A 27,215-nucleotide genomic window follows, 5' to 3' on the forward strand; every position below is an offset into this window, starting at 1 on the left:
GAAAAATTAGGTATGTATGTATTTTTGGTGGAATAAATCTATAAAAATACCCAAGTAGGTAAGATTTTCTACTAATCTATTAACAACCGTTATTATGGTGTTTAGTTATTTTTGCAAACTTTCAAGTATTCCAATTCAATCTATTTAAATTTTATATTCTTTTGAACTTGTGTTTGTGACTTGCACATGCTAGATGATTGTGAGCAAATCCAATCAGTCCTATTGGAATGGAGGTTGTGAGTGTGAATCCAACCAATTCCGTTTGAAACATGATTGTGTGAGTGAATCCAATCCATTCCGTTCCATGTGGTTGTGAGTGAGTCCCACCACTTATGGGTAGAAATTGTGAGTGAGTCCAACCTTACCTACTTGAACAATGATTACAATCAATTTTGGTTGTTGAGCGATTCAAATCATTTTTACTTTGACAAAGGATTGCGAGTGAGTCCAATACACTTTGGTGTAGGGTTTGGGAAATTATTTTTACTGAGCCTTACATCAATCCTTTTTATCATGAATTGAAGAGGAAATTGTAATTCTTCATACTTAAATCCAAATATAACCATATCTTGAATTTTTTGAGGAGGTGTTTTACCTTTTTCCCTCAATTTGAGGAAAATTGAAGTTAAGCCGAACCTATCTTTTCTCGAACCCTACTTTGGTGTGTGAATTGGTTGTGAATGAGTGAGTCCAATACACTTTGGTGTAGGGTTTGGGAAATTATTTTTACTGAGCCTTACATCAATCCTTTTTATCATGAATTGAAGAGGAAATTGTAATTCTTCATACTTAAATCCAAATATAACCATATCTTGAATTTTTTGAGGAGGTGTTTTACCTTTTTCCCTCAATTTGAGGAAAATTGAAGTTAAGCCGAACCTATCTTTTCTCGAACCCTACTTTGGTGTGTGAATTGGTTGTGAATGAGTCCAACCCAATTCCGTATGCACCCTACAAATTGGTGTGCGAGTTGGTTGTGAGTGAGTTCAATCCAACTCTGTATGTACACGATACAAATTCTTTGTGAGCGATTCCAAAGATGCATACTTCTAGAATGACTCCACGCTTACAATGTTGCTATTCTATGCAATTGAGGACAGTTACTCTCCCAAACGGGAGGATTGCTATATAACATTATGTAATCACTTTTTGCTTTCAGAGCAAGCCTGGGCAAAATTAGCCCTGTATAAAATACCCAAGTGGGGATGCTTTTGGCAGACATTTGGGGGGTTGTTGGACCCAATGTGGTCTTCACTCTCATTGAGGGGGTTTTGTGTTCATAATGTTTCTTTTTCTTTACAACAATAATTGTGTGCGCTAGCGAGGACCGACCATTGCGTGTGAACAGGCTGTCTATTTGGCGCAATCCGTCCGTCCTTCCGACGACTCTAGAGAAAAGCCGTCCCGGTGTGGATCTAACAGTTAAATTTAATGCGTTTGTCCTCTAGACCATTAATGGCGCCAACAACATCGGCGATGCGTCTGCACCACCATTCTCCCCGAGCTCTCCTCTTCACTCTCTGCGTGTTTCTACTCTGCTCTGTGCAGTCTCATTGAGCTCTTCATTTTGTCTCGCTTACGCTATCGCCATGGCAGCCAACCTCTTCAGACGGAGCTTCTGGTACTGGGATAGGCGGAGCGATGGCAGGAATAAAGAAGAATATGCAGACGAAGAAGAAGAAGGGGAGGCCTTGCCCCCGCGTGCTGGAGTTGTGGTGGTTCTGGGATGGATGCTCAGCAGGCGGAAAAGCCTGGCCCCTTATACCCGCCTCTACAAATCCTGCGGTTGGGATTGTCTTGTTTGTCATCCGCAAGTATTCAACCTGTGAGTCTCTCTCTTTCTTGTGTCAAACTATGCTGTGTAATCAGGGTTTCCGCTGCAAAACCCTAGCTTTAGGGTTTCTATTGCAGAATTCTGATATAAGGCGAGTTTTAGGATAACCCTGCCGTAATGCACATTTCTGCGTTTACATTGTAGTAAACATAGCGTCGGCAATGTTCTTTCTTCTGTGCCATAGAATAGTTCTCTGCGTAAGGTTAGAGTAGACAGGGTTTGGTTTCATGCTCAGGACAGGAGGGTCTGCAGCTTTTGGAAAACCTATCTGCTCTATTGCATTCTATCTTATAGCTTGGGTGTATGATTGCCTACATCGACAAGCATCCGGGCTTTTTAGGTTTTCAGCGCTTCATAGGTTTTCTAGTGCTTCACCTTTATGTAACCATGAGATCTTTTTGCAGTTTTTCCCCCAGCCGGGCTACTACCTTAGCTTTGAGTGTTTTGGATGAGCTTTCAAAAGTGAGACTTCTACATTCTCCTTGCATGACTCTGGAACCTTACTTTCACACTAGCTCTAGGGATAAGCGCATGATATATCTGCTGTTCTCATTTACAGGACCTTGAAAGGCATCCATGTCCTGTTGTATTTGCCGTTTTCTCTGGAGGGCACAAGGCTTGTCTCTACAAGATCATACAGGTTTGCCTTTTTGTTTCTGTACATGGGTTTGCATTTCCACTAAATGCCTATGGACAAGGTAAGTAGAGCGGGTGGCTTCTCAGCTTGGGCCGTCTCTGTTGCAGGTGCCAGTGAGGGGTCTGCCACTCTTGTCCTGTGGCTGTTTGCTGTTGAACGAATTTTCCTCCTCTCTCTGTAAATAGCCAAGCTCTCATTTGTACATATCCTCTAATCCCCTTTTGGGATCAAGTCATAGGCAATCAGTAGAAGGTCTAAAGTCAACCTTTTTGTCAGGCCAAAGGCCTTTGAAATTGTAGAGACATCATCATCTTTTTGTACGGTATAATGCATTGAACACACACCTCCTCTCTCTCTCTCTCTGTCTCTCTCTCTCTCTCTCTTTTCTGGCTGTCTAATCATCATTAAAGTTACGCTTACGACTTAGGACTGAGGATCAAGTAAGCAAGGCAAACATCATTAAAGTTAGGCTTAGGACTTAGGACTGAGGATCAAGTAAGCAAGGCTTCCGCCCATTTTTGCCCCAAATTATAATCCCCCGCCTCCCGTCCCCCTCTGCCCATGCATTCGTGGCCGTCTTAGCAGCAAATCAGCCCCCTCCTGCAAATCGTGCCTAGTGCCTGCACAGCGTTGTTGGTTTTCATCATTTTCAGCCCCCTGCTTGGTGCCATACGCCTGCAGTACCTGAATTCAGTAGAGTTTCTTCAACAAAATGATTCCGGTGTGATCAGCCCATATACCGTGCTGCTTGTATCATTGAAAAAAAAAACATATGAGTCCTCCGTTCTGCACATGAAATCCCTGGCCCAAATCAGCCCCTATGCAGGCCAACGCCTCCCCCCTCCCCTTGTAAAGACATGACTGCATGGTGCTTGTACGTGATGATGGAACTGCCCTTGGACTCGGGATTATGCAGCCCGACTTGGTGCCCGCTATATCAACATTGAGCTGGTTCTCATCACAAAACAATTTTCAGCCAGACTGCCCGAACAATCTTCATCAAATTTTCATATGTTTAAACAACAAATATCAGTGATGGTGATGGAGGTACACATTAAATTTCCAACTTCCCAATCCAATGTTTTCTAGAGCTGATGCCCGTAGACGGAGTTATCAGCAATGGCCCAAGAACAAGAGACGCAACGGGATTCATCTCCACCTCCTTCTGATTGGCGATTACAAGGTGCGGAGTTACGAGATTCTGTTCTAACACTCTCTACAATAGTACAACTCATGCATGGCACCTCATCAATCATCAAGACACAAGATGGGATTCTGTTTTTTCTTCGTCGTCGTCATCAACAACTGTTCACAAACTCTGACCGTGTTCCTCCTGAAGTAGAAGGTGAAGATTTAAAAGCTCTTTATTAGTTGTTGAAAGCAACTCACACTAAGAAGAGAGACGTTAAGCCCCAAAATCTTATATTGGTCATGGGAATCGTCAAATTTTGGAACAATGGTTTTATATGATTAATCTCTATTTTGACGCTGTGGTGTTAGCATTCATCTCGTGTCTGGACCATATTATATTCTAGGAAGTGAGGGCATGTGATGTGGGTGTGGCCGCTCGTGGGAAGAGTCCCCATTTTTTTCCTTCTTTTCCCAGTGTTGGTAGGAGTGCTGGCAGGGGGGGGAGGGGGTTCTCTCTCTAGTTGGACTATAGGAGGTGACTGGCCAGCCGGGGCCTGCCTTGATGCTGGCCGACGAGGTTATTCTCGTCATGGGCCAACCCCAGCTCATTGGAATTGGTCCCACATCCAGGAGTTGAGAGGGGATGTTAGCATTCATCTCCTTTCTGTACCATATTATGCTATAAGGAGTGGGTGTGCCCGCCCGTGAGAGGAGTTCCCATTGCCCACTATATCAACATTGAGCTGGCTCTCATCACAAAACAATTTTCAGCCAGACTGCCACGAACAATCTTCATCAAATTTTCACATGTTTCAACACAAATATCAGTGATGGTGATGGAGGTACACATTAAATTTCCAACTTCCCAATCCAATGTTTTCTAGAGCTGATGCCCGTAGACGGAGTTATCGGCAATGGCCCAAGAACAAGAGACGCAACGGGATTCATCTCCACCTCCTTCTGATTGGCGATTACAAAGTGCGGAGTTATGAGATTCTGTTCTAACACTCTCTACAATAGTACAACTTATGCGAAGTGAGCAGCATATGGCACCTCATCAATCATCAAGACACAAGATGGGATTTTGTTTCTTCTTCGTCGTCGTCATCAACAACTGTTCACAAACTCTGACCGTGTTCCTTCTGAAGTACAAGGTGATGATTTAAAAGCTCTTTATTAGTTGTTGAAAGCAAGTCACACTAAGAAGAGAGACGTTAAGCCCCAAAATCTTATAATGGTCATGGGAATCGTCAAACTTTGGAACAATGGCTTTATACGATGAATCTGTATTTTGATGCTATGGTGTTAGCATTCATCTCTTGTCTGGTACCATATTATACTCTAGGAAGTGAGGGCTTATGATGTGGGTGTGCTCGCTTGCAGGAGTCGTCCCCATTTTTTTGTTCTTTTCCCAGTGTTGGTAGGAGTGCTGGCGCGGGGGGGGGGGGGGGTTCTCTCTCTAGTCGGCCTATAGGAGGTGACTGGCCAGGAGGGGCTTGCCTTGATGTTGGCTGACGAGGTTATTCTTGTCGTGGGCCAACTCTAGCTCACTGGAATTGGTTCCACATCTAGGAGTTGAGAGGGGGTGTTAGCATTCATCTCCTGTCTGTACCATATTATGCTGCAGGGAGTGGTGGCCTGTGATGTGGGTGTTCTCGCCCGTGGGAGGAGTTTCCATTTTTTTCCTCTTTTCCTAGTTTTGGTAGGACTCCTGTTAGGGAGGTTGTTTTTTTCTCTGTAGTCGGCCTATAGGAGGCGATTGGCCAGGAGGGGCCCGCCTTGATGCTAACATGGGTTAAATTTGAATGCGCTATCCGTAACAGTTAATACTTGCCAATGCAGATTTTCAGGTCCGCTCTAAACTTCGGATATTGGAACAAACTGGTTCCTTATCTGCTTATATCTCTCAGTTCAGCACATTGGTACTAGAGATTAATAACCTTACTCATGATGAAGAGCCCCATGCTTTCATCTCGAGGTTAGAACCCAGCCTACGTTCTTATGTCCAAAAATACGATCCTCCCACCTGTCCTTGGCTATTTGCACTACAAGTCTCATAAGTGAGGAAGCATATATGTACAAGACTGAATGAACAATAAGAGGCCAACACCTCCTATAATAGTTGAGGTGAGCTGGCCGACTAAAAAATGCTAGAAAGGCTGGGAAAAATCCAAGAAAAATACATAAAAAAAGGGGTGGCCAGCCCACAAGAAAGGGCCATGCAAAAGGGACCAAATGGGCACCATAAATGAGCAGAAACTGGGGATGAATGTTCTAATAGATCGTGCTTTGGGATGATGAGTTGTGGATGGTTGGTTCCACATGGACACGTGAATGGTTGGTTGGGAGCTTGCCAACTGGGGGTGCCAGGTTTTGGCAGGAGAGCTTTCTTGAGCTCAGTGCCCTAGTTAACACCAAAGAGCTCAGGGGGTGTTGCCATGTGATTGGGTGACTCTGTGAGTAGTAGTCCCATCACGCGAGAGCTGTTGGGGTAAAGGCATTTTGCCCACCCTTATAGTGTGTACAAGTCCATGTGTTTTATAGTACATAGTATACTTAGTACTCTTAATGTACTAAGTGCACTATGTGTACTAGAGCAAATATACATGTGTGATAGGGGAGTCACACACTCACACTTGATGAGTTGACTTATCCCCATATGTCTCTCTCTCTCTCTCTCTCTCTCTTCGTTCTTCTCTCTGTGTATGTCTCCCACATGAAACCCTAACTCAGCTCCTTCAACTGGTATCAGAGCCTGCAGGTGAGGATTGGTGTGTTGCTTCTGTTGAAGCTTCAAGGCTCCATTGGAGCTGTTGATCCTTGTCGGCGAGATTTGAAGCTTCTTCTCTTTTTTTGGCCCACATTCTCCATCGCTTCCAGCTACGGAGGCCGTTGAGAACGTTGGTGTCAGCACGACCTGCGTGTGTAGAACTGGTCTCTGGTCAACGAGCTGCAGCGCTGGAAGTCGTCTGTGCGCAGAACCGGTCGCTGGTCGCCTGTGCGCAGAGCTATTGAGCCGTAGTCGCCTACGAGCGAGCCGTCGAAGCCAGGCTGGGCGAGCACAACCCGCCACCACTAGGCGAAGGCGGCGGCAACAAACACGGCCTGGCCACAAGGCGTAGCAACGCACACCACGCCCGCCCAAGTGCAGGGTGTCGCGTCCCCGCCGTTCCACGTGTTCAACGCTCCCTGTGTTGAATCGGTCGCCAAGCACCCGTCCATCGCTCTGCACACATCACGACTGCAATCTTGTTCGTGAGAAATAAATCATCGCCAGTTGTGCCCACCATCGCCAGCTGTGACTGTTGCTACTTCTTGTGTCTCTTGTAGCAACCTACTTGTGCCCTGTTGCACTAACTGTAGAAGCCTGACCAGCAAGCAGCACGAATATAGCTTCAGCACGACGCCCCCAACACCCCTCTTTTCTTGCAGCAATAATTTTTTGCAACAAAAATCAGGTGATTGCAAAGGTATTTGCTTCAATTTTTTTTTGGAATTTGCAATTGAGCAGGTACAATCATCAATTGAGCAGGTACAGGTCCAAATTGCTCAATTTTTGAGCAAAATTGGCAACATTGGATGACATTGGTCACACTCAGGATCAATTTGCAGGAAATTGGATGTCAAAATTTGGGGCTTTTGATGTAATTGTACCATTGGGCATTCATACATGCTGTATGATGTGAGCAATCTCACATTTGGGGCAAAATTGCAGAAAATTGGAGTGCAAATCAAAGGGCTTTTGTGCCAATTTGGTTGATTTGCATGCAGGCACTGGCATTTGATGCTTTGGGCAATGTGTTGATGCCTGTCAAGCACTCAATGTGCTTGTAAATCAAAGGGCTTTTATGTATTTGATGTATATGTGGCCAGGGGGAAGCATTGTGAAGACTCTGGATGCCTTCATGTGCGTTAATGTACCATGTATGATCAGAAATTGATCTTGAATCAAGGGGCTTTTCAAGATTTTATGCTTGTTGAGCTTGGCAAAGCAGCAGGGAAGACTTTTATGCCTTGAATCCTCAGAAATCCACTTGCAGTCAAGGGGCTTTTGCCCAATTTCTGTTCGGGATTGTTGTATGCAGTGGTGGGGACTGTAAAAGTCTGATTTTCACTCTTTTGGACAGCCAGGAGAGCATTTATTGCTGCTGTACTTGTTGGTACAGATTTGGTACAACTTTGTACAAGTTTTGGCATGGTTGTACATTGATTTGAGTGAGGAAAAGGTTCATTTTCAGCTGCTGTACTTGCCGGTACAGATTTGGTACATCATTGGTGAGCACTTAGTACTGTTGTACAGTACTTTGGAAGAGGAAGAGAGCACATTTAAGGTGCTGTCCTAAATCTGCAGCAACCAGATTTTGGTGATTTTATCACATACAGTGGGAGTAGAGTTGCATTTGTGCTTCTGCAGTGGGAGATAAACTTTGGGAGAACAACTGTGAGCACTTTGTGTGCTTTTGGTGCAGTGTTTGCACATCTTGCAGGGAGTCAGGCATTGACTGTGACAGGTTGCATATTGTTATGGCAACCACAGGTGAGAGCTCTTCATTGCTTCACATCAAGAAGCTTGAAGGCTCACATAATTATGACATTTGGCAAACCCAGTGCTGTAATGTGTTGCTCCAGAAGAAGCAGCACAAGCCCATCAAAGAAAGGGGTGTAATGCCTGCTTCTCTTAGTGCTGAAGAATGGGAAGATATGGATGAGCTAGCAAGATCCACCATCATGTTGTCTGTGTCAGACACTTTACTTTTCAGCATACGTGAAGAGAAGACAGCTTGGGGAATGTGGCAAAGATTGCAGGACTTGTATGCCTAGCAAAGCGCCTCAAGCAAAGTGTATTGGTTGAAGAAACTCATAGGTCTTCAAATGAAGGAAGGGGCATATATGACAGCCCATCTAAATGAGTTTAATGGTGTTGTAAGCCAGGTCATCAATCAAAAGTTGGCAATGGACGATGAGTTCAAAGCCACCTTTCTCTTATGCACTTTGCCAGAGCTGGGACACATTCAGGACAGCCACTAGCAATTCAAATGCTATGCTGTCATATGCAGATATGGAGGGTGCTCTCCTTCAAGAGGAGATGAACAGGAAGAACAACTCTGTTGGAAAGTCCAATGCAATGAATGCACGTGGGAGATCCCAGCAAAGGGGTAAAAGCCAAGAACGGCGAAGGAGCAAGTCCCGCTCCAAAAAGGACTTGGAATGCCATTATTGTGGCAAGAAGGGACATATCAAAAAGCAATGCTACAAATGGAAGAATGATCAAAAGGAAAAGGGCAAAGGAAAAGACAAAGACAAAGATGAAGCCAAAGATGCAAAGCCAAAGGGCAAAAGTGGAGTCAAGATTGAAGAAGTCAATGTGTCACATGCAGGTGACAGTGAGGATGAAGTCCTATTCACGTCTTCACTTGATGCCCATTCACTTCTTGCAGGAGATGGTCATGGTATGCACTCATGGATCATTGATTCAGGTGCCTCCTTTCATGTCACAGGTTGTAGAGACTTGGTTGCCAGGTATACTGCTGGCAATGAAGGAGTAGTTTATTTGGGTGACAACCATGCATGCCAGATTCTTGGCAGAGGTGATGTGAGGCTTGTGTTTTCAGATGGCTCACAGCTTATGCTCTATGATGTCAGGCATGTGCCTGAGATCAAGAAGAACCTACTTTCTACTGGACAGCTTGATGATGCTGATTATGTTACCACATTTGGTCGTGGAAAGTGGAAGATTAGTAAGGGCTCACTGGTTGTTGCCAGAGGCTCTAAGGTGGACACTCTTTACTTCATGCATACTGGTGTTTGTCACCATGCTAATGTAAATGCAACCGAGCTGCCGGAAATCTCTATGTGGCATAGCCGGTTGGGACACATGAGTATCAAAGGAATGGAGCAATTGTCTCGTTTTGGTTACTTGCCTTCCTAAAGTTCTCAAGTTTTCAGTTTTGTGAGCATTGTATATATGGCAGGCAACTCCAGTGCCCCCACAAGAAAGCTCTTGGACAGAAAGATGCTCAGTTAAAGCTTGTGCATACAGATGTATGTGAGATGCCTCAGCTTTCTTTGTGAGGGGCAAAATATTTTGTGTCTTTTATTGATGATGCCACACGCAAGGTGTGGGTTTATCCTCTTCGTTTGAAGAGTGATACATTCTCAGTGTTTGAGAAGTTTGTTGCTCATGTTGAGAATCAAACTGGCAAAACACTGAAGGCTTTGCGTTCCGACAATGGTGGAGAGTATATGTCCAAACAGTTTTAGGACTTTTGTGATGCTAAAGGCATCAAGAGGGAGCTCTCTACTCCTTATGATCCTCCACAAAACGGGACAGCAGAGAGGATGAACAGGACCATTCAAGAGAAGGTCCGTTCTATGTTGTCACATGCTGCATTACCTCATGGTTTTTGGGTTGAAGCTGTTATGACAGCCGTTCATCTTATAAACAGGTCACCTAACATGAGGCTTGGTGGGAAAGTGCCAGAGGAAGTATGGACAGGGAAGCCTCCGTCCTACAAGCACTTGAGAGTGTTTGGTTGTGTTGCGTACGTGCACATACGCAGGGAAATGCGCACCAAACTTGATCCTAAGTCTCACAAATGCATATTCCTAGGATATGGTGACAGAGGTGAAATGGGGTATAGACTTTGGGATCTAGTGAATAGAAAGATTATACACAGCAATGATATCATTTTTGATGAAACATGCATGTATAAGGAGCCTGCAAGGCAAGAGGAGCCTGACAGAGTCATCTTTGATGATGATGGACATCATGGACAACAACCAAGGGCTGTAAATCAGCCATTACAGCATCAAAACCAGCCCTTAAATGGTGGTGAAAATGGTCCAAATGGACAGCCAGAGATGGCAGAAGATATCCCTATGGATATCCCACAGTTAGAGGAGATACCGGGCATGATATTTCAACCTTATGGCATGGAACAGGAGCCACCAATAGGTGATATGCAGGCTGGACAGCAACCTGCAAATGATGGTCATTGGGTACGGAGGTCCACAAGACCCTCCAAAGCCCCTGACAGGTTTGTTCCAGGGGTTGACTACTTGATGCTCACTGACTGTGGGGAGCCCTCTTGTTATAAGGAGGCTTTACAGAGGGCAGACAAGGCTCTATGGGAGCATGCTATGAAGTCAGAGATGGATTCTCTGCACAAAAATGGAACGTGGAAGTTTGTTTATTTGCCTACAGGCAAGAAGGTTTTGCCATGCAAGTGAATTACAGGCTCAAAGTTACAGGCAGGTTAGTGGCTAAGGGCTTCAAGTAGGAATATGGTGTGGACTTTGATGAGATCTTCTCTCCAGTGGCCAAAATGACCACACTTAGAGCTGTATTAGCTTTGGTTGCTCATGATGATCTGGACTTGATTCAGATGGATGTGAAGACTGCTTTCCTTCACGGTGATCTCCATGAGGAGATATATATGCAACAGCCAGAGGGTTATGCAGTGAATGGAAAGGAGAAGCTTGTATGCAAGCTGAAAAAGAGTCTTTATGGGCTCAAACAGGCACCAAGGGAATGGTATCATAAATTTGATACATTCATGAAATCACAGGATTTCAGGAGAAGTGACATAGATCACTGCTTATACACCAAGAAAGCTTTGGATGGCAGTCTATTGATCCTCATCTTATATGTTGATGATATGTTGATTGCTGGGAAATCTCATAAAGAGATGGATGCTTTGAAGAAGAGGCTGCATCAGACCTTTGATATGAAGGATTTGGGTGATGCAAATCACATTTTGGGTATGCGGATACTTCGGGACAGAAATTAGCATGTGTTGTATTTGTCTCAGAAGGAATACATTGGCAAAGTTTTGCGGAGGTTCAATATGGAAGGGGGGAAGAAGACTAGTACTCCTTTGCCTCCATATGTGAAACTCAGTGCTATGGACAGCCCACAGTCGGATAGTGACAGGGCTGATATGGCCAAGATTCCGTATGCTTCAGCTTGTGGCAGTCTCATATATGCCATGGTTGCTACTAGGCCGGACATTGCATTTGCAAGTGGGAGTGGTTTCTAGATACATGGCCAACCCTGGCAAGAAGCATTGGGAAGCAGTGAAAGGTGTCATGAGATACCTCAAGGGCACACAAGATATGTGCATTTGCTTTGGCAAACAGGATGCATTAGTGCATGGTTACACGGATTCGGATTATGCCGATCATCCAGATAACCGGAAGTCTACTACCGGTTATTTGTTTATATTCACAGGAGGTGCTGTGTCATGGATATCCAGGATGCAGAAGTGCACTGCCTTATCTACTACAGAGGCCGAGTATATTGCAGCCACATAGGCTTGCAAGGAGGCATTATGGCTATCTCGGTTAGTGGTCGATTTGGGTTATACAGGGGATATTCCATTGTTGCATTGTGACAATCAGAGTGCCATCTAGTTGGCAAAGAACCCTGTCTTTCATGCAAAGATGAAGCATGTGGATGTGAAGTATCACTTCATCAGAGAGGTGATAGAGAACAAGCAAATTCAGCTTGTTAAGATTCATACGGATGACAACCCGACTGAGCTGTTGACAAAGAGTTTGCCTCCAGAGCGCTTTGCTCATTGTAGACACTTGATGGGCATTGGATGAGGCCAGTTTCAGCCTTGATATGGCCTTGTATATTATCATGTACATGCTGTTTTTTTTTCTTTTCCTTCATTTAAGGGCACTTTGCCTTTAAGTGAGAGGTTGTTGGGGTAAAGGCATTATGCCCACCCTTATAGTGTGTACAAGCCCATGTGTTTTATAGTACATAGTACACTTAGTACTTTTAATGTACTAAGTGCACACTGTGTACTAGAGCAAATATACATGTGTGATAGGGGAGTCACACACTCACACATGATGAGTTGACTTATCCCCATATGTCTCTCTCTCTCTCTCTCTTCCTTCTTCTCTCCGTGTATCTCCCACATGAAACCCTAACTCAGCTCCTTCAAGAGCGAGTTATGGATACATGTTTTAAAGGTCAGGTGCCATTAGGATTGTCAGCTACAGTGCTGGAGGTATGTTACTTCCACTTGGAGTGTTAGCAAGACAGAGAGCATTCTTGGACCGAGGGATACATGGAGATCCGGAAACCTTGTATCTGGAGATTGGTGCTCAACAAGCTCAGAGAAGGAGGCTTGAGTACCATGGCTGATGTAGACATTGTGGGCCTCTAGGGTGTCTAGAGGGGGTGCCAACAAGGAGACAGTTTGGCGGTGTTCTCTAAGGAGCAAATTTTTTCTTGGAGGAAGAAAGTCGGACAACATCCTTTCTTGGGCTGAAGAGGGAGCACATTGTGTGGACTGGTGTGATACAGATTGGGTTGGAGATATGGACATCTGGTGGCTCATTTTTGGATTTTGCTGGACTTTTGGATCGGGAGAAGTTTCTTGGAGTACATGGCAGAGGCGAGAGCAGATCGACTTCTCGACTTGCTTTGGAGGTTTCCTTTTCAAGCTCCTTGGACCGATTTCTCTCCCAAGACCTGAGAGGGGGTGTTAGCATTATTCATCTCCTGGTAGTGTGCCCAAGTTGTGTATCAGGGGTGCCAAGATTTATCCCGAGCAGCACCATATTTTTTCCCTCATGTTCAGGCCCTTGGTTGTAGGGTTGGCCACCCATTTTTCACATGTTTAATTTGTCTAGTCGTGGGTCTTTTTTTCTAGAGCAAGTCGGCCAACTCCAGTGGGGGCTATATAAGGCCAGGCTCTTAACTCACTCGTAGACATCTTGACAAAGGCTTCCATGCCCGGGTCCTCCCTCAGGGGAGTTGCTCATCATGCCCTCACTTACGGGACCACCCCTTGCACAGGGCTGTTTGTATCATTGCTTCTTCATCATAATGCATATTTGTTTTCTCTCTCTGTGCCTATGTCTCACGCTTTGCGCAGCGCACTTTTGACAATGTCCGCTGTTGAAAGTTGCATGATCGCTTGGAGGTATCACCATACGACGACTAGTGTTGTGATCAAGGAAACGATCGCTTGTCATTGTTACCAAATTGTTGATGTCGATGATCTTGATTTTTGCTTCAGTATATTCAGCATAGTTTGCTCCATATCTCTCTCTCTCTTGCACTCTCTGTTCAGCACATTCTAGTGCCCCTTTACTTCTACTCTGTGCACTCTTTCAAGGTATCATCGCTCCCGGTTTAGCAGCCTCTTTGCTGTCCCAGATTCAGCCCTGTTTTCAGCACCTTCTCCTCTGCGTTTTCTCACAGATCTGCAGCTCTTTACTGCTGCGTTTTCTGGACTGAACCTGCTGGTCGCTTCGCCTTCAGATTGGCTTCATCAACACAGCCATCAGGTACTTGTTGACCAGCGTTTTCTTTTCCACGTGGAGTTTGGGACATAGGCGGCCTGTTTTCTTATGGACTGCAGCCTTCTGTGCTGCGTTTTCCTCTTCAGTGGGCTTGCTCCTTTGCAAAGGGGGTCTTTGGTGTTGCAGGCTTTGGTGGCACTCTTGGTACCTGTGGAGGACACTTCTACGTCAGAGTTTGTGCATTTTTTTCTTGAGATCGAGCCCAAGCTTTTGTGATGGCTGCACCGACTTCTCTTCATATGTTTGTTGAGTTTGCAAAGTTGGAAGGTGAAGGTGAAATCGGCCTTGCATGGTGTGGATATTTGGGATTGGCTTGTTACACCGGCCAATGCCACCCCTCCCACCCTTGCTTCTGGTGGTGCGACTCAAGCACAGATTGATCTTTGGCAGTCGAATGATCGACGCGTCTTCTCCTTTTTGATGTTAAACTGTCAGGATTTTGTTCTCTCTCATGTGAGTACAACAGATGCTGCACATGAAGTTTTGAAGGCTTTTGCAGATCTCTATGAGATTAAGTCTCCAGGTCGGATTTTGGCGTTGGAATAGCAAGTTATGAACTTATCAGTTTTTGCCTTTCCATCTTTATTTGCTTTCATCTCCAAGATGAAAGATCTCCAGGACGAGCTTGCTGTTTGTGGCAAGGACATCTCCACAGAGGACATGGCTATTCGGCTGCTCTCCAAACTTCCTGAGAGGTTTGATGCATACTTTCAGTCTCTTGTTTCTTCTCCTTGTCCCGTTCCAATTACTTGGGAGGAAGTTCTCCCCTCCGTTATGCAGATCGAGTCTCTTTTGAGGAGCGGACTGGCACCCTAGTGGTCGTGATGGAGCTTTGGCAGCGCGAGATAAAGGCAAGAATCAACAAAAGAAAGGAAAAGGGGGTTTTGACAAGAACTCCAAGGATTCCGACAAGGATAAAGACAACAAATCTTCAAAGAATAAGGATATTGAATGTCATTATTGTGGCAAGAAGGGTCACAAGTCACCCCAATGTCACAAGAAGAAGCGTGATGAAGCAGCAAAGAAGTCTTCCTCAATGGCGGTGTCTCAACCCAAGAAGGATGATGGCATCCTTCTCTTAGCAGGTACTCGGCGTATACTTGCTCTTGTGACTTCTCAGTCATGGTCTTGGATTGTTGATAGCGGTGCTACTACTATATGACACCCCATCAAGATTGGTTTGAGGACTTCACTGTCAGATCAAGCGAGATCACTCTGGGTGATTCTTCTTCTGTGCTAGTGCATGGACATGGCACTATCCCCATCTTCCGTTCTAACGAGGACAAGAGGTACTTCTCTGATGTTCTGTATATTCCAAATTTGGCTTTTAACCTTTTGTCAGTGAGTGCTCTTACAGCTCAGGGTGCGGAGGTGATCTTTTCTTGTTATGACATTACCATTCGTGATAAGGCGATTGGTAGCATCTTGGCTCAGGGAGTCCAAGATAGTGATCTCTACAAGTGACCGCTCTGCTTTCTTCTGGTGCTTCTTTTGCTCTTTGGCATGCTCGGTTTGGCCATTTGAGCTATTAGCATCTGTAGCGAGCTTCGAAGGATGGGTTGGTTGAGGGATTACAGACCATCAAGGCTCCGTCTTTTGCTTGTTCCTCTTGTTACAGGGGAAGCAACACCGAGCCGCCTTTTTGAAGGAGGCGATATGTGGTCCTATGAGTACCGCGTCTTTGAGTAAGGCGTTGTACATGCTTGTGATGGTGGATGATTTTACCAGATATACTTGGGTTTTCTTTCTGAAGACCAAGGATGAGACTTTTTAGCACTTCTGTGATTGGAGAGCTGAGGTGGAAAAAGAGACCGGTCACTCGGTCAAGGCTCTCAGGACCGATGGAGGGGATGAGTTCACATCCCAGGAGTTTAAGCAATATTGCAAGACCCATGGCATTCGGAGACAGCTTATTACATCATATACTCCATCACAGAATGGAGTTGCAGAGAGGAAGAATAGGACCATTATGGAGATGGCCCGTGCTATGCTTGAGCATTCTTCATTACCTCCACGTTTTTGGGCAGAGGCGGCTTCCACTGTTGTCTACATTCAAAATAGGTCTCCTACTGCTGCTCTTCCAGATAAAACTCCATATGAGGCTTTCCATGGTGAGAAGCCCTCCGTTGTTCATTTTTGGATATTTGGGTGTACGACATATGTTCATGTGCCTAAGGAGCATCGCTCCAAGCTGGACTCGAAGTCTCAACGCATGACTTTTCTCAGATACAGCACTGTGTCGTCCAAGCCAAAGAAGTTGTTGTGAGCCGTGATGTGGTGTTCGATGAGACTCCTACATCTTCAAAGGGGGGTGGTGAGCTTCTTCTTCCTCCACCTCCGTCTCCGCCTCCGCCTCCTACTCCTCCTCCCGCTACTTCTGTTCCGCCTCCAGCTGTGGATTCTCAGTCAGATGATGATGACTCTCCTCCTCCTCTAGAGAGTTAGAGCATATCTGTGCTTGGATGGTATTATCAGACAGTTCGTGATTCTGGGCTACGTGAGCTACCTTTTGCTCCTCCGCTTGGTTCTCTCGGGCGTTCTTCCAAAGTTACAAGGAAACAAATTCATAAGGGCAACATGTTTGTTAATTATGCTCTTATGTCCTCTATCATTAATGGTCCTTCTGATCCCACTTATGTGGACGAGGCTCTTTCACGTGAGCCTTGGCGTCGTGCTATGCAGGCAGAGCTGGATGCTATCGAACGGAATGGCACTTGGATTTTGGTGCCTCGGCCACTGCAGTGTAAGGTGATTGGTGTGCGTTGGATCTTCAAATCAAAGTTCCGAGTTTATGGCTCCTTGGACAAGCACAAGGAGAGGTTAGTTTCCAAGGGTTATGCTTAGCGCCCTGGTGTCGACTTCGATGAGACATTCGCTCCGACGGCCCAGATGACTGCCATTCGCGCCGTTCTTGCTCTTGCAGGTCATCATAGATGGCCCGTTTTCTAGATGGACGTCAAGTCGGCTTTCCTGAATGGAGAGCTTACACAGGAGGTTTATGTTGATCAGCCGTCGGGATTTGTTGTTCCAGGTAAACAGGATCACGCGTACCGGTTGAAGAAGGCTTTATATGGTCTGAAGCAGGCTCCGCGGGCTTGGTACCAAGTTCTTTCACAAGCTCGGCCTACGTGGTTCTCATGCAGATTCGAACCTTTATATCCTCCTTGAGAGGGGGTTGATTGTTATCATTTTTTTTTTCCGAGAAAAGATCCTTTCATTAGTTATATAAAGGCGACTCCACCTCCACTCTCTGAAGTCTGCCCTCATCCTGAATCTCATAGTAGAGGCATCTGCCATCCTCAGTGCAAGCTCTGATAGTAATCAAGATCTCCAACTGTGTAAAGGCTCCCATCCACCGTGGGGCCACTAGCTCGAGAGGTGGAACCACTCCTCTGTGAGTGCCTCCTGAATGTCATCCCTCATAATCAACCCCCCTCTGAAGTGACTCAGTCTCTCCACCTGGATCTCCTCTGAGAGACTGCAAAAGGCCTGCCAGTCTCCAAAGCTACGTGCTGGGCCTGCCGCCAAAGGTCCCCAGGCTAGACGAGGCCGAGAACCCAGCATATGACCCTGCTCTGTGCGAACCGCTGGGCTCTAGATGAGCGGCTGTCCGGCCCACTCCTCAACACAAGAAGGAGGTCTCTGAGAGAGCCTCGGTCTCGGCAGCTCCCAAGCTCTCAGGATGCTCAAAGCAAATCTGTCCTCCCATCCTCTACTGAGGCCTGTCCTCCTCATCACTATGAAGATCCATCGAATCTCTAGTGCCAAAGTGCCCCCTGCTGGGGGAGCCCGAGCCTGCAGTCGTTGCAAAAGAAGCACTTTTCAAGGCTGAGTGCCTGGAAGCAGCCCCCGAACAATAAGCTTCCCCAATAACGCTCTACTCTGATCGACTGGATCTATAATGCCCAAGCCTCCCTGGGCAAGCGGAAGTGTAATAACTGCCCAAGCAACCTTTGCCCGAGCTGGCTGACCGTCCCGCCCGGACCAAAGAAAGTTCCTGATCAGTCTCTGTACCTGGCTGATGCAAGAGCTCGAGAAGATCGAGCAAGACGTAATGTACCACATGGTCGCTAAAAGCACCTGATTTGCCACCACCATCCTCCCAACCAAGGATAGCCGAGTTGTACTCCAATACAAAAGCATTCTTCCGAATGCTCAGAAGAAGCGGGGCAATCTGCTGCTCAGGTGACAAATCTAGTCCAATCTGACATCCCAAATATCGCACTGCTGTGCCAGGAGGAATCCATCTAAAACCGGGGTCTGGGCTCCATGCCGGAGTGGGAGCGCTACTGATCCAAAAGGCCACTGTCTTGCTCCAATTGATCAATGCTCCCGAAGCTACACTAAAAATCTGGAGCGACTGCTCTGTTCGAAGAAGATTGGCCTCCTGGCCATGCAAAAATAAGCCCGTGTCGTCAGCAAACTCAGCATCGAGCAGGTCCTTCCCCCGGACCAAAACTCTGACCGACGGTAGCCCAGCTGCTCTGGCCACCACTGAAGCTGCTGTGGGGCTAGTCTCTAGCACCGAACCCACCAATGCTCCTAGCCTAGAAAGGAGCGGCAGGTACTCGCGGCGGAGTCCAGGGAAGCAAACTGTAACATGGAAAAGGCGCTCTCCCTGCTCGGCCGCTGCTGGGTCAAAGCCATGCTGCCAAGGTCTGAAGAATGCCCGAGCGCCCCTGATGTCTAGGGGACTCATGGCTAGGACCTTGGCCGCGCTCTGGGTTGTCTCGAACTCGATCCGATAGTGACCACGGCCCAGTAGCTGAACGTCCAGGATCTTGCCCACATCTGCAAGAAGGTGGGCCTGGAGAAGATCTCGGATCTCCCCTCTGCTGGGGCGAGTGCCGACTATACGGCAGATGGTGGAGTGGGCCTGGAGGCGTTCCACCTCTGCGTTGAGGCTCGCTTCCTCTTCTGGCGAAAGAGAAAGCCTGATGGGGGTATCCTCAGGGGCGGGCGAGGGGGTTGCGGGAGAGTCCCTCTGAGGTGGGGCGGGAGGAGCCTCCATCAGTGTCTGAAGCTAAGTCGAAGGCGGAGCGAAAGCGGAAAGTCTTGCAAGAGTCGAGCTGCACACAAAGGACGGAGAGGGAAGGCGGAAGGCAAAATGAAGAAAAAAGGGGAGACCCCAGCGAAGACAAAAAAGGGGCCTTAGGGGGGAGGCGAAAACAGCGCGAAACAGGGGGCGGGGGGCAGATAAGGTGACGGCAGCGAGAGGGGGGGGGGGGGGGGGGGGCGTTGAAGAAAGATGGGAGGGCGCGAAGGAGAGGAGAAGGAGCTGGGGGGCGGCGGGCGCTGCAGCGCAGGGTCGCGCAGGGCAGCTAGGCGGGGGAGAGGGGGGCAGACGCGAGTGCAGGCGCGGGGGGGGGGGGGGGGGCGCGATGGCGGGGGAGGGGGGAAGCGTGCAGACAGCGTGAGCAAGGGGGGAGCGTGAGCTTCAGCGAGTCGTGAGTTCAGAAGTTTTTTTTCGAAGGAAATTCTGATTGTTATCATTATGGTCTATATTGGTGACCTTATTTTTACAGGTTCTTATTTTGTGAGGATCCATTCTGTTATGGATGCTTTGGAGACAGAGTTTGAGATGATGGATCTTGGCCTCTTGCATTATTTTCTCGGCTTTGAGATTTGGCAGACCTTGAAGGGCATTTTCTTCTCTCAACAGAAGTACGCATGAGAGATTCTCGACAGATTTCAAATGACTGGGGGCAAACCAATATCTTCTCTTGTGGATATTGGTGAGAAGCTTTCTTCACTTGATGCTTCTCCAGGGATTGATCAGGGACAGTATCGGGTTCTCGTTGGTTGTTTGGTATGGTTGACCTACTCCCAATTGGACATATGCTTCGCAGTCAGTTTATTGAGTTCTTTCTCATCCAAACATCGTCACCAGCATTGGCAGTGTGCTCTCAAAGTTCTTCGGTATTTACGTGGTACTCTGGACGTTGACATCTTCTATGGCCAAGGATGCACTCTTGTTGGATGGTCTGGAGATCCAAATACTTGGCGTGGTTGTGTTTTTACACTTGGGTCTAGAGCCATTTGTTGGAGCAGTAAAAAGCAGCTTACTGTGGCGCTTTCCTCTACCGAGGGGGAGTACCGTGAGGCGATATGGTTGCGGAGATTATTGGAGGAGCTCGGCTGTTCTCCTACCGGATCTACTCTGTGTGACCCCAGTTCCCAACACTTAGCTTTAGGGGCTGCCGACAGCACCTTCTCCAGAGAAAAACGCAGCCATGCTGCCCAGCACCTCCTTCAGGAAAGAAACGCAGCCATGCTGCCCAGCACCTCCTTCTCTGGAAGAAAACACAGCCATGCTGCCCAGCACCCCCTCTGGAGAAAAATGCAGAAATCCTTCTCTCAGAAAAAACGCGAGAACACCTTCTGTAGAAGAGCCTCAACCCGGTGCTCTGATACCATGTCAAAAGTGCGCAGTGGAAAGCGTGAGACATAGGCATAGAGAGAGAGAAAACAAATCTGCATAATGATGAAGAAGCAATGATACAAACAACCCTGTGCAAGGGGTGGTCCCCGTAAGTGAGGGCATGATGAGCAACTCCCCTGAGGGAGGACCCGGGCCTGGAAGCCCCTGTCAAGATGTCTACAAGTGAGTAAGATCTTGGCCTTATATAGCCCCTACTGGAGCTAGCCAACTTGCTCTAGAAAAAAAGACCCACGATTGGACAAGTAAACATGTGAAAAATGGGTGGCCAACCCTACAACCAAGGGCCTGAACATGAGGGAAAAAATATGGTGCTGCCTTGGATAAATCTGGGCACCCTTGGTACACAACTTTGTCACACTACTAGGAGATGAATAATGCTAACAGGCATTTGGTTCAACTAACTCAGCTTCAACACTTGGTCTTTGTAACCATAGATGGTTTGAGTGCTCGAAGCACCCTAATACTCGTTAGAATACTAGTGTGGAACCTTCAACCTCAGAAGATAGGTCATAGACTCACAAGTTTAGTGCTTGGATAATTCAAAAAGTATGCGTGCAATAGCTCATGGAGTTCATGTTTGTGTTAGTGCCCGAATACTCGTTAGAATACTAGTGTGGAACCTTCAACGTCATAAGATATTGTGTTAGTGCTCATACTTCAAAAATTGCAGAATTACTACACATTCTCTCTTGAAAAACCGTTAGAGAATTTTGTTCAGTTAATTCATGACAAAAATGATGATTCTTCTAGCACGACTTCCGAAAAAAAAGACCATTACCTTCCAAAAAAGTTAATTTTTTTGGGGAAAAAAATTTAGGAATTTTCTTTTTTGGAAATTTTTTTCTTGAAAAAATCCGTATGAGTTCGTATGGTACCGTACGGAGAGGTATTCCATATGATAAGCTGTTGTACACCATATGGAAACAATCCCGTCCTGCATTGGGGATGTGCCTCTTCACTTGTACTTTTTCAGGCCCTATTTTAGAAGCCTTGTGTATCAATGAAAACAACACAGCTTTTTGTTGTACTTGGCTTTTCTTTCTATATTGTGTCTCTAATCACGTCTCCTAAAATACTAATAGACCAAGAAGTTCTCACAATATTGATAGGTGCTTCACACATGTGAAGGCGGCTGTCATAAATGACCATTTTTATCAAGTCGTGGGCTTTTTCACTTGGCTGACATGTGCAGGGTGATCCTAGGGCTGATCCTTGAAGGGCAACAAGATAAGGAACATGACTAGAACCAAATTTTGGAGCATATGTTGCTGGTGTGGGCAGGGAAGGATTGGTGGAGGACAAAGGAGGCTGTCTGCCAGCGCATGAAAAGGAATAAGACCAGTTGGCTGCAGCAAAGTGGCATGATCTTGTCTAGGACATGGCTGACAACAGTCGGCCAGTCCACTAGGAAATTCCAAAGCCTATTTAAGGCATGTTTGCTCATCGTTATTGTTCATTCAGTCCTTCCTTGGACTGGGTCATTGACTTAGGATTAGATTAGGTGTTTCATCACCTTTTGATGGGGCAGCCAGCTGGCTAGCCAAGATATACCTTCATGTGAAAGAAGACTCCCAGAGCTTCCGCATGTGACAAACCAACAGCCTGGATGCATATAAAAGCAGCCCTCAATTCCTTTCCATAATCATCTCATTCTTACGCCAACTATCTCTCTCTCTTCTTTTCTCTCCTCTCTCTTTATCATGTTTAAATCAACATCTTGTTCTTAATCAAGCTTAGGGTTGTGGATCAGTACAACAACGCTTCCGTGCGTGCAAGATTCCACCGAGGCATTCACCATGTAAGGAGAAGAAGAAAGAAGCTTCAAAGACGGCATCGTTGCAAAAAAAAGTTTCCATGAAGACATCAGTGCAGAAGAAAGTGTCCATGAAGACACAAAGAAGAAACGCTTCCACAAAGCGCAAATTTACTCCTTCAAGAGCTAAATGAAGAAGAGCAAGTTAGGCTACAACAACAGGCAAAAAAAGCAAAAGAAAAGAAAAGAGTGACCTAAAGAGTAGTTTACAGAGTAGGTTTCCCAAATTTTTAGCTCATGCTGCTTCTCATTGAGCAACAAAGAAGACAGGAACTTATGAGGCACAACAGATAGAGGAAGCTAAACGCAAGGAATGCAAGGAGGTTGAAGACTGTTGCCAGGCAAAACACGTGGCGTTGGAGTATCAACAGCAATGCAACTCTTGCATCAGTAGTTGCTAGCAACCTTAACATGCCAATCTTATGGCAACCCTTCACAAGTTGGCACCTAGTCCTAGTTCCTCAATCACTCCAACCACCATCATATGAGCCCAATCGAACTTTAGAAAGTATGATTGTTAAGTGTGATCATTCTACGCTCACACAATTTATTCATCAATTTGTTGCATATTTTCAGTTGGCTAAAGTTTCAGATCCTCAAGACAAAGTCCATATGGTGGCTCCACTCCTCACGGGGAAAGAAGTTATGTGGTGGTAGCATTGGTCAAGTCTCCATATAGATCTAACCACATGCATGACTCATTACTTATGGGATACTTTTGTGTACGACCTCAAACTAGATTTCTTCCACCCCAGTATTTGACCAATTTGGAGGATGCGTTTTACAAACTCTCCTTGAGCGTTAGTGCCTTGTCTGCACAGTCACCGCCACTCGCTAAACAGTCCGTACACACGCGTGACCCATACCCATCTGCACAGCCTCGCAGAGTTCTGCACTTGAACATACTTCCTCGTGCGACATCCATACAGTTGGTGTACTTAATGTCTGTACTATCCGCCTGCCCGACTGTACTGGCTGCACCTACAATAGCTATGCTAAAAATTAATTTGGGGCTTTTCTGATTTTGGGGTTCCTGAGCTTCCCGGCATTGACTCTCTACACAGAGCACTATTCCGGTGTCGAAAAATTACATTTGTAAATGCAAATTCAAGGCTTTTACAGTCCCTTGCCTAAAATCATCTCATTCTCTCCCAGTTCAGCTGTCAAACAAGAGCAGAGTTATGTGTGCCTATGTCTCTGTGCGTTGTGCATACATATCTACAGCCAAGCACTTTATTGTGCTTCAGTCCACGGCATCCCGAAGTCTTCTTCATCATTCAGCCTTCATTCAGCAGATCTGGGTGTGCATAAAGGCTTCCAAAGTAGCTTCACGGTTGTCTTCATTCTGCTTGATGGTTCAATTGACATTTTTGTCTACATCGTCCTTGTGTTTGGCAATCCTCAATCGACTGTCATCAATAAGTTTTCTGCAAGTTCTCCACAGTAATAAGGAAAATACTCCTGCTTTCGGGAGGGGGCCCTTAAGTGGGTAGATTGGGACCAATTTTGGGTCGACTCTACATATGCTCTCTACGGTTCTCCCTTTTGTGAATAAAGTGGATTGCTTCATGCTCAGGCATAAAGAAGGCCTTGCTGTGCGTTACATGATCATACCGGTTGCATGTCTATCGACAACCTTTTAGCAGGCCGATCAGCACTTACCGTGCATATATATACACGCCTGGGCAAATTGTCATAATCATATGCATTTCTCGGCGCTGGACTTCATAGAGCGTTTCCCTGCAGGTGAAGTGCTAGCCAGGAGTATTCAGTAGGCCACAGGGCTGCAATTGACGTTTTCACTCAGCCATATCTCTGTATTTGCTGGAATTCAGGTGTAAACTATATCTTCTACATAATAGAGAACAAAAGTTTTTAGGACTCTTGTTTGGGCTGTGTGTGTTCACTGTTGATTCCGCTGCACTTTCCTCTCAAACCCTAGCAGGCAAGCACATAGACATGAGTGTTCTACAAACCTGCTGGGGCAGCAGAGTCTGCTAGCTTCCTGATGGCCTTGGACAGCTCCTGGGGCTGAAGGATCTCCTTACTCCAGTGCTTGAAAGCTGGGTCTTCATTATCTGAGATGAGAAATGAGGAAACCCAAGGGTCCTATTTATATGAGATTGGAGTACCCCTGATGCAGTCAACCAGCCGACAGTTTTCAGATGCCAAAAATTGGGAAAAATCCCCTTTGCTGGCTGACTCTGGATCTGTCCACCTGTGCAGTCTGCCCACTTGCTGTCTGAAGCCTTTTCTTTGTGTTGTTTTCTGCCTGGAATTTGGATATTCAGCCTTGTGATTGTTGGCTGTAAACACGATTAAACGATGTCTGGCTCTTGGCCTAATAAGATGCCTGGACCTTCGTTCAAAGAATACAAGTGGGTTGTAGCTTACTTGCGTGACAACGCACATATTTTACACGCGCCATGACCTAGACCTGATTGCAACTGGGCACCTGTCCTTGGACTAGGGCAAATAGGAACTTGACGGTGTACTCCTGGACAAGTATGTCCACGTGGCACCTTGGTACAGTGCGTGGGTGTGACATCTTTATTAAAGCCTTATATATCCTTTTGTTCGAGTGTTTTTGGACAAATTTTGTCATTATAAACATTGCTTTCACTAGATTGGGGTGTTTGTTCTTGGTGCCTTTAGGCTATTTGCAGATCAATATATGACGTGGATCTATAAACTGTTTTGTTTTCTTATAGAGGCATTGCTCTGGGTTTCTGGAGTTAGAAGGGTATCTAATCTTTGGTTTTTTCAGCATAAAGTATATGAGAGTCTGCGAACTTCTTATGATGTTTGTTTCTATCGATGTTTTAAATGCCCACATTTAAAGCTTTTACTTCTTTGTCCCAGATATTGCTCGGCAAGTGCAGTGAAGTCAGTATTGATGAGGTAACTTTTCAATCTAAATGGAAACATATCAAATTGGTGTATATGTGATAACCATGTGTTTTGTGATGCATTACATCTCTTGTTGAAGGAAGGGTATGCTGTATGCTAGAACTATTGTGACACTTACTGACAAGGGACAGATGACACAGTACTGGGTACCAGTGTCCCCTTCTCTTGTGCAGCCTGTCTCCTTTTGTGGTTGTTCGTTTTACTGTTATGGAGCCAAAGGCTGGAAAATCTGAGTGCACTCAGGAGGGGCTGAAGACTACAGAGAACAGCTCTAAACTTTTACCAAACAAAGCATGGAACTGAGGGTCAGCAGGTGTGAAGCGTAGACTGAAGATGGTTGCTGTTGTTGCACAACCTTATGGATGTGTTGCATTGGTTGCTGGGCTGATGTTTGCATATGCAGCATCCCTGATGGTGATGGTGGTTGATGATGAGTTGTCTATATGGTTATAGGGCTTATTGCAGCAGCAGACTTGTCTTGAGCAACAGATCCAAATCCATCTTCACAATGTGAATGCACCCTTAGACACGTAGTTACTGGAAGTCCATGGAAATTATCTGATTTGTTTATTTGGTGATGTCTGCAGGGGAGGTTTGAGGTGGTGGTGAGGTCTCTTGCAGGGCTTATGTTTGACTCAAGCCCTGTGGACTTTGTTAGTCATCTCGGTGCAAAGTTTGTGAGTCACCAAGTGCTTACATTTCAACCAGGCAGGCCGATTGGAATCGTCTCATGGGGGGCATATGCAGTGGGCAGAGGAATCGATTTCATTTTTTCTAGGCAGTTGGGACCACAGCGAATAGATCTTTGGCAGGCCCTATACTCTTCTGTGGTACATGTTGCATTTCTTGCTACTAAAAAATGCAGTATTTACAATAATATGAAAGAATGTGAGTTTAATATTGGCAATGGTAGGGTAGGATTTGTTAGTAATTAACTCCAACACTGATTTTTTTGTAGAAGATTGGACCTATACTCTTTTTGTGCTCAGAGAATGATAAGCTGGCTCCTGTGGAGACGATTCGCATGTTTGCTTCTAACCTTCGCAAACTCGGCGGGAAAGTAGACATGGTTGTGTGGAGAGAATCGGAGCACGTAGGTATGTTAATGTGGACCCATTTTAAGATGGCTGTGCTTAGATAGCTTGCTCTTTGAAAGTATGCAGGAATGTTGTCACTGTTTATGGCTGTGCTTGGGTTTGCTAACATGTGAAGGGGACTTACATACAGGCCATTTTCGGCTTTACGCAGAACATTATTCAACCGAAGTGAACAAGCTGCTCACAAATGCGGCTTCTATGTACATCGAGCGGCTTGAGAAGTCTCCTAAATACACTGCTGCTTCATGCATTGGGAGTGTGGAAGATTTTGGGGTTTCCTTAGATGCATCATCTGCAACATGGACAGACTTGCCTGAATCTATTTCATCTGAAATAAGCCGTGTCTCCAGGCTGCCACACGTGCATGTGCAGTTCAAGAGAGGAGACAAAGAAAATCCTCATTCTCCTGTTGGCAGTGTCTGCCATGGTGTAGAGCTTCAGGCTTGCTCCAAGTCTCTAGATGTTTTGGATGGGGGTTCAATTGCAAGCCAGACATTTGGCATCAGGAGCAGGCTCTAATTTAACTCACCAAGAAGGCATGGAGAGAAAAGTCTTCCAGTTAGTTTTGTATACTACCCTACCTTGCCCCTACATTCGGACACCATTGGCTCAGGATGATCTATATATCACATTTACAGGGTTTAGATTCTAATTGAGGTAAAGGCTTGAATTCTTTATTCCTTTGCAGTTGGCAGATAAATGCACCAAGCATGGCTGCTTCCCTAAAAGGATGCTTAACAGAAAATTCAAGCAACATGTAATGCTTTTCTTGTTTTGGCTGGGGGGTACAGGCAATGGAGTTGGTGTTTGAAAGTGGGTGTTTCTGCGGATGAGTTGTAGGGTGTGTAAAAGAGGCCACCGGTGGAGCCCAGGTTCGCATATGGCGACCGAAGGTTAGTTGATTGGGGATGAGGAACATGCATATACCTTTCCGGATAAATACTACACACCTGTAAGCCCTAACACAGAGAAGAGAACTGGTAAAGATATTCTAAATTTTTATGAATTTGAAGGTTTCTATGGAA

The 27,215-nt window shown here is 45.9% G+C and overlaps 1 protein-coding gene across 4 annotated transcripts; it reads left to right on the forward strand.

Annotated features, from left to right (window-relative positions):
- Positions 1 to 1,453: 1,453 nt before the first annotated feature.
- Positions 1,454 to 27,215, forward strand: LOC147612110 (uncharacterized). 4 transcript variants are annotated; one of them, XR_015263653.1, is made up of 8 exons: positions 1,457 to 1,825; positions 2,239 to 2,296; positions 2,394 to 2,474; positions 25,046 to 25,084; positions 25,681 to 25,923; positions 26,052 to 26,190; positions 26,321 to 26,847; positions 26,982 to 27,215. XR_015263653.1 is itself a non-coding variant. In XM_086783985.1 (7 exons), the coding sequence occupies exons 1-7, from the start codon at positions 1,590 to 1,592 to the stop codon at positions 26,707 to 26,709; spliced, it is 1,182 nt and encodes a 393-aa protein (XP_086640111.1). In that variant the 5' UTR covers positions 1,454 to 1,589; the 3' UTR covers positions 26,710 to 27,215. The 4 variants fall into 4 exon arrangements, 3 of the variants coding, with proteins under 3 accessions (XP_086640111.1, XP_086640110.1, XP_086640112.1); XM_086783985.1 differs by having other exon boundaries at positions 1,454 to 1,825; positions 26,055 to 26,190; positions 26,321 to 27,215; XM_086783984.1 differs by having other exon boundaries at positions 26,321 to 27,215.

The sequence above is a fragment of the Cibotium barometz genome, chromosome 46 (assembly GCF_041138505.1).
Source record: "Cibotium barometz isolate CiBa-2024 chromosome 46, ASM4113850v1, whole genome shotgun sequence".
NCBI lineage: Eukaryota > Viridiplantae > Streptophyta > Polypodiopsida > Cyatheales > Cibotiaceae > Cibotium > Cibotium barometz.

What these genes read in the sequence shown, in the direction of transcription:
- LOC147612110 (XM_086783984.1), top strand. Translation starts at nt 1,590, where the DNA reads ATGGCAGCCAACCTCTTCAGACGGAGCTTCTGGTACTGGGATAGGCGG. An exon ending in AGGCCCTATACTCTTCTGTG is followed by an intron (nt 25,924 to 26,051) that starts GTACATGTTGCA and finishes ATTTTTTTGTAG; the next exon opens with AAGATTGGACCTATACTCTT. An exon ending in GAGAGAATCGGAGCACGTAG is followed by an intron (nt 26,191 to 26,320) that starts GTATGTTAATGT and finishes ACTTACATACAG; the next exon opens with GCCATTTTCGGCTTTACGCA.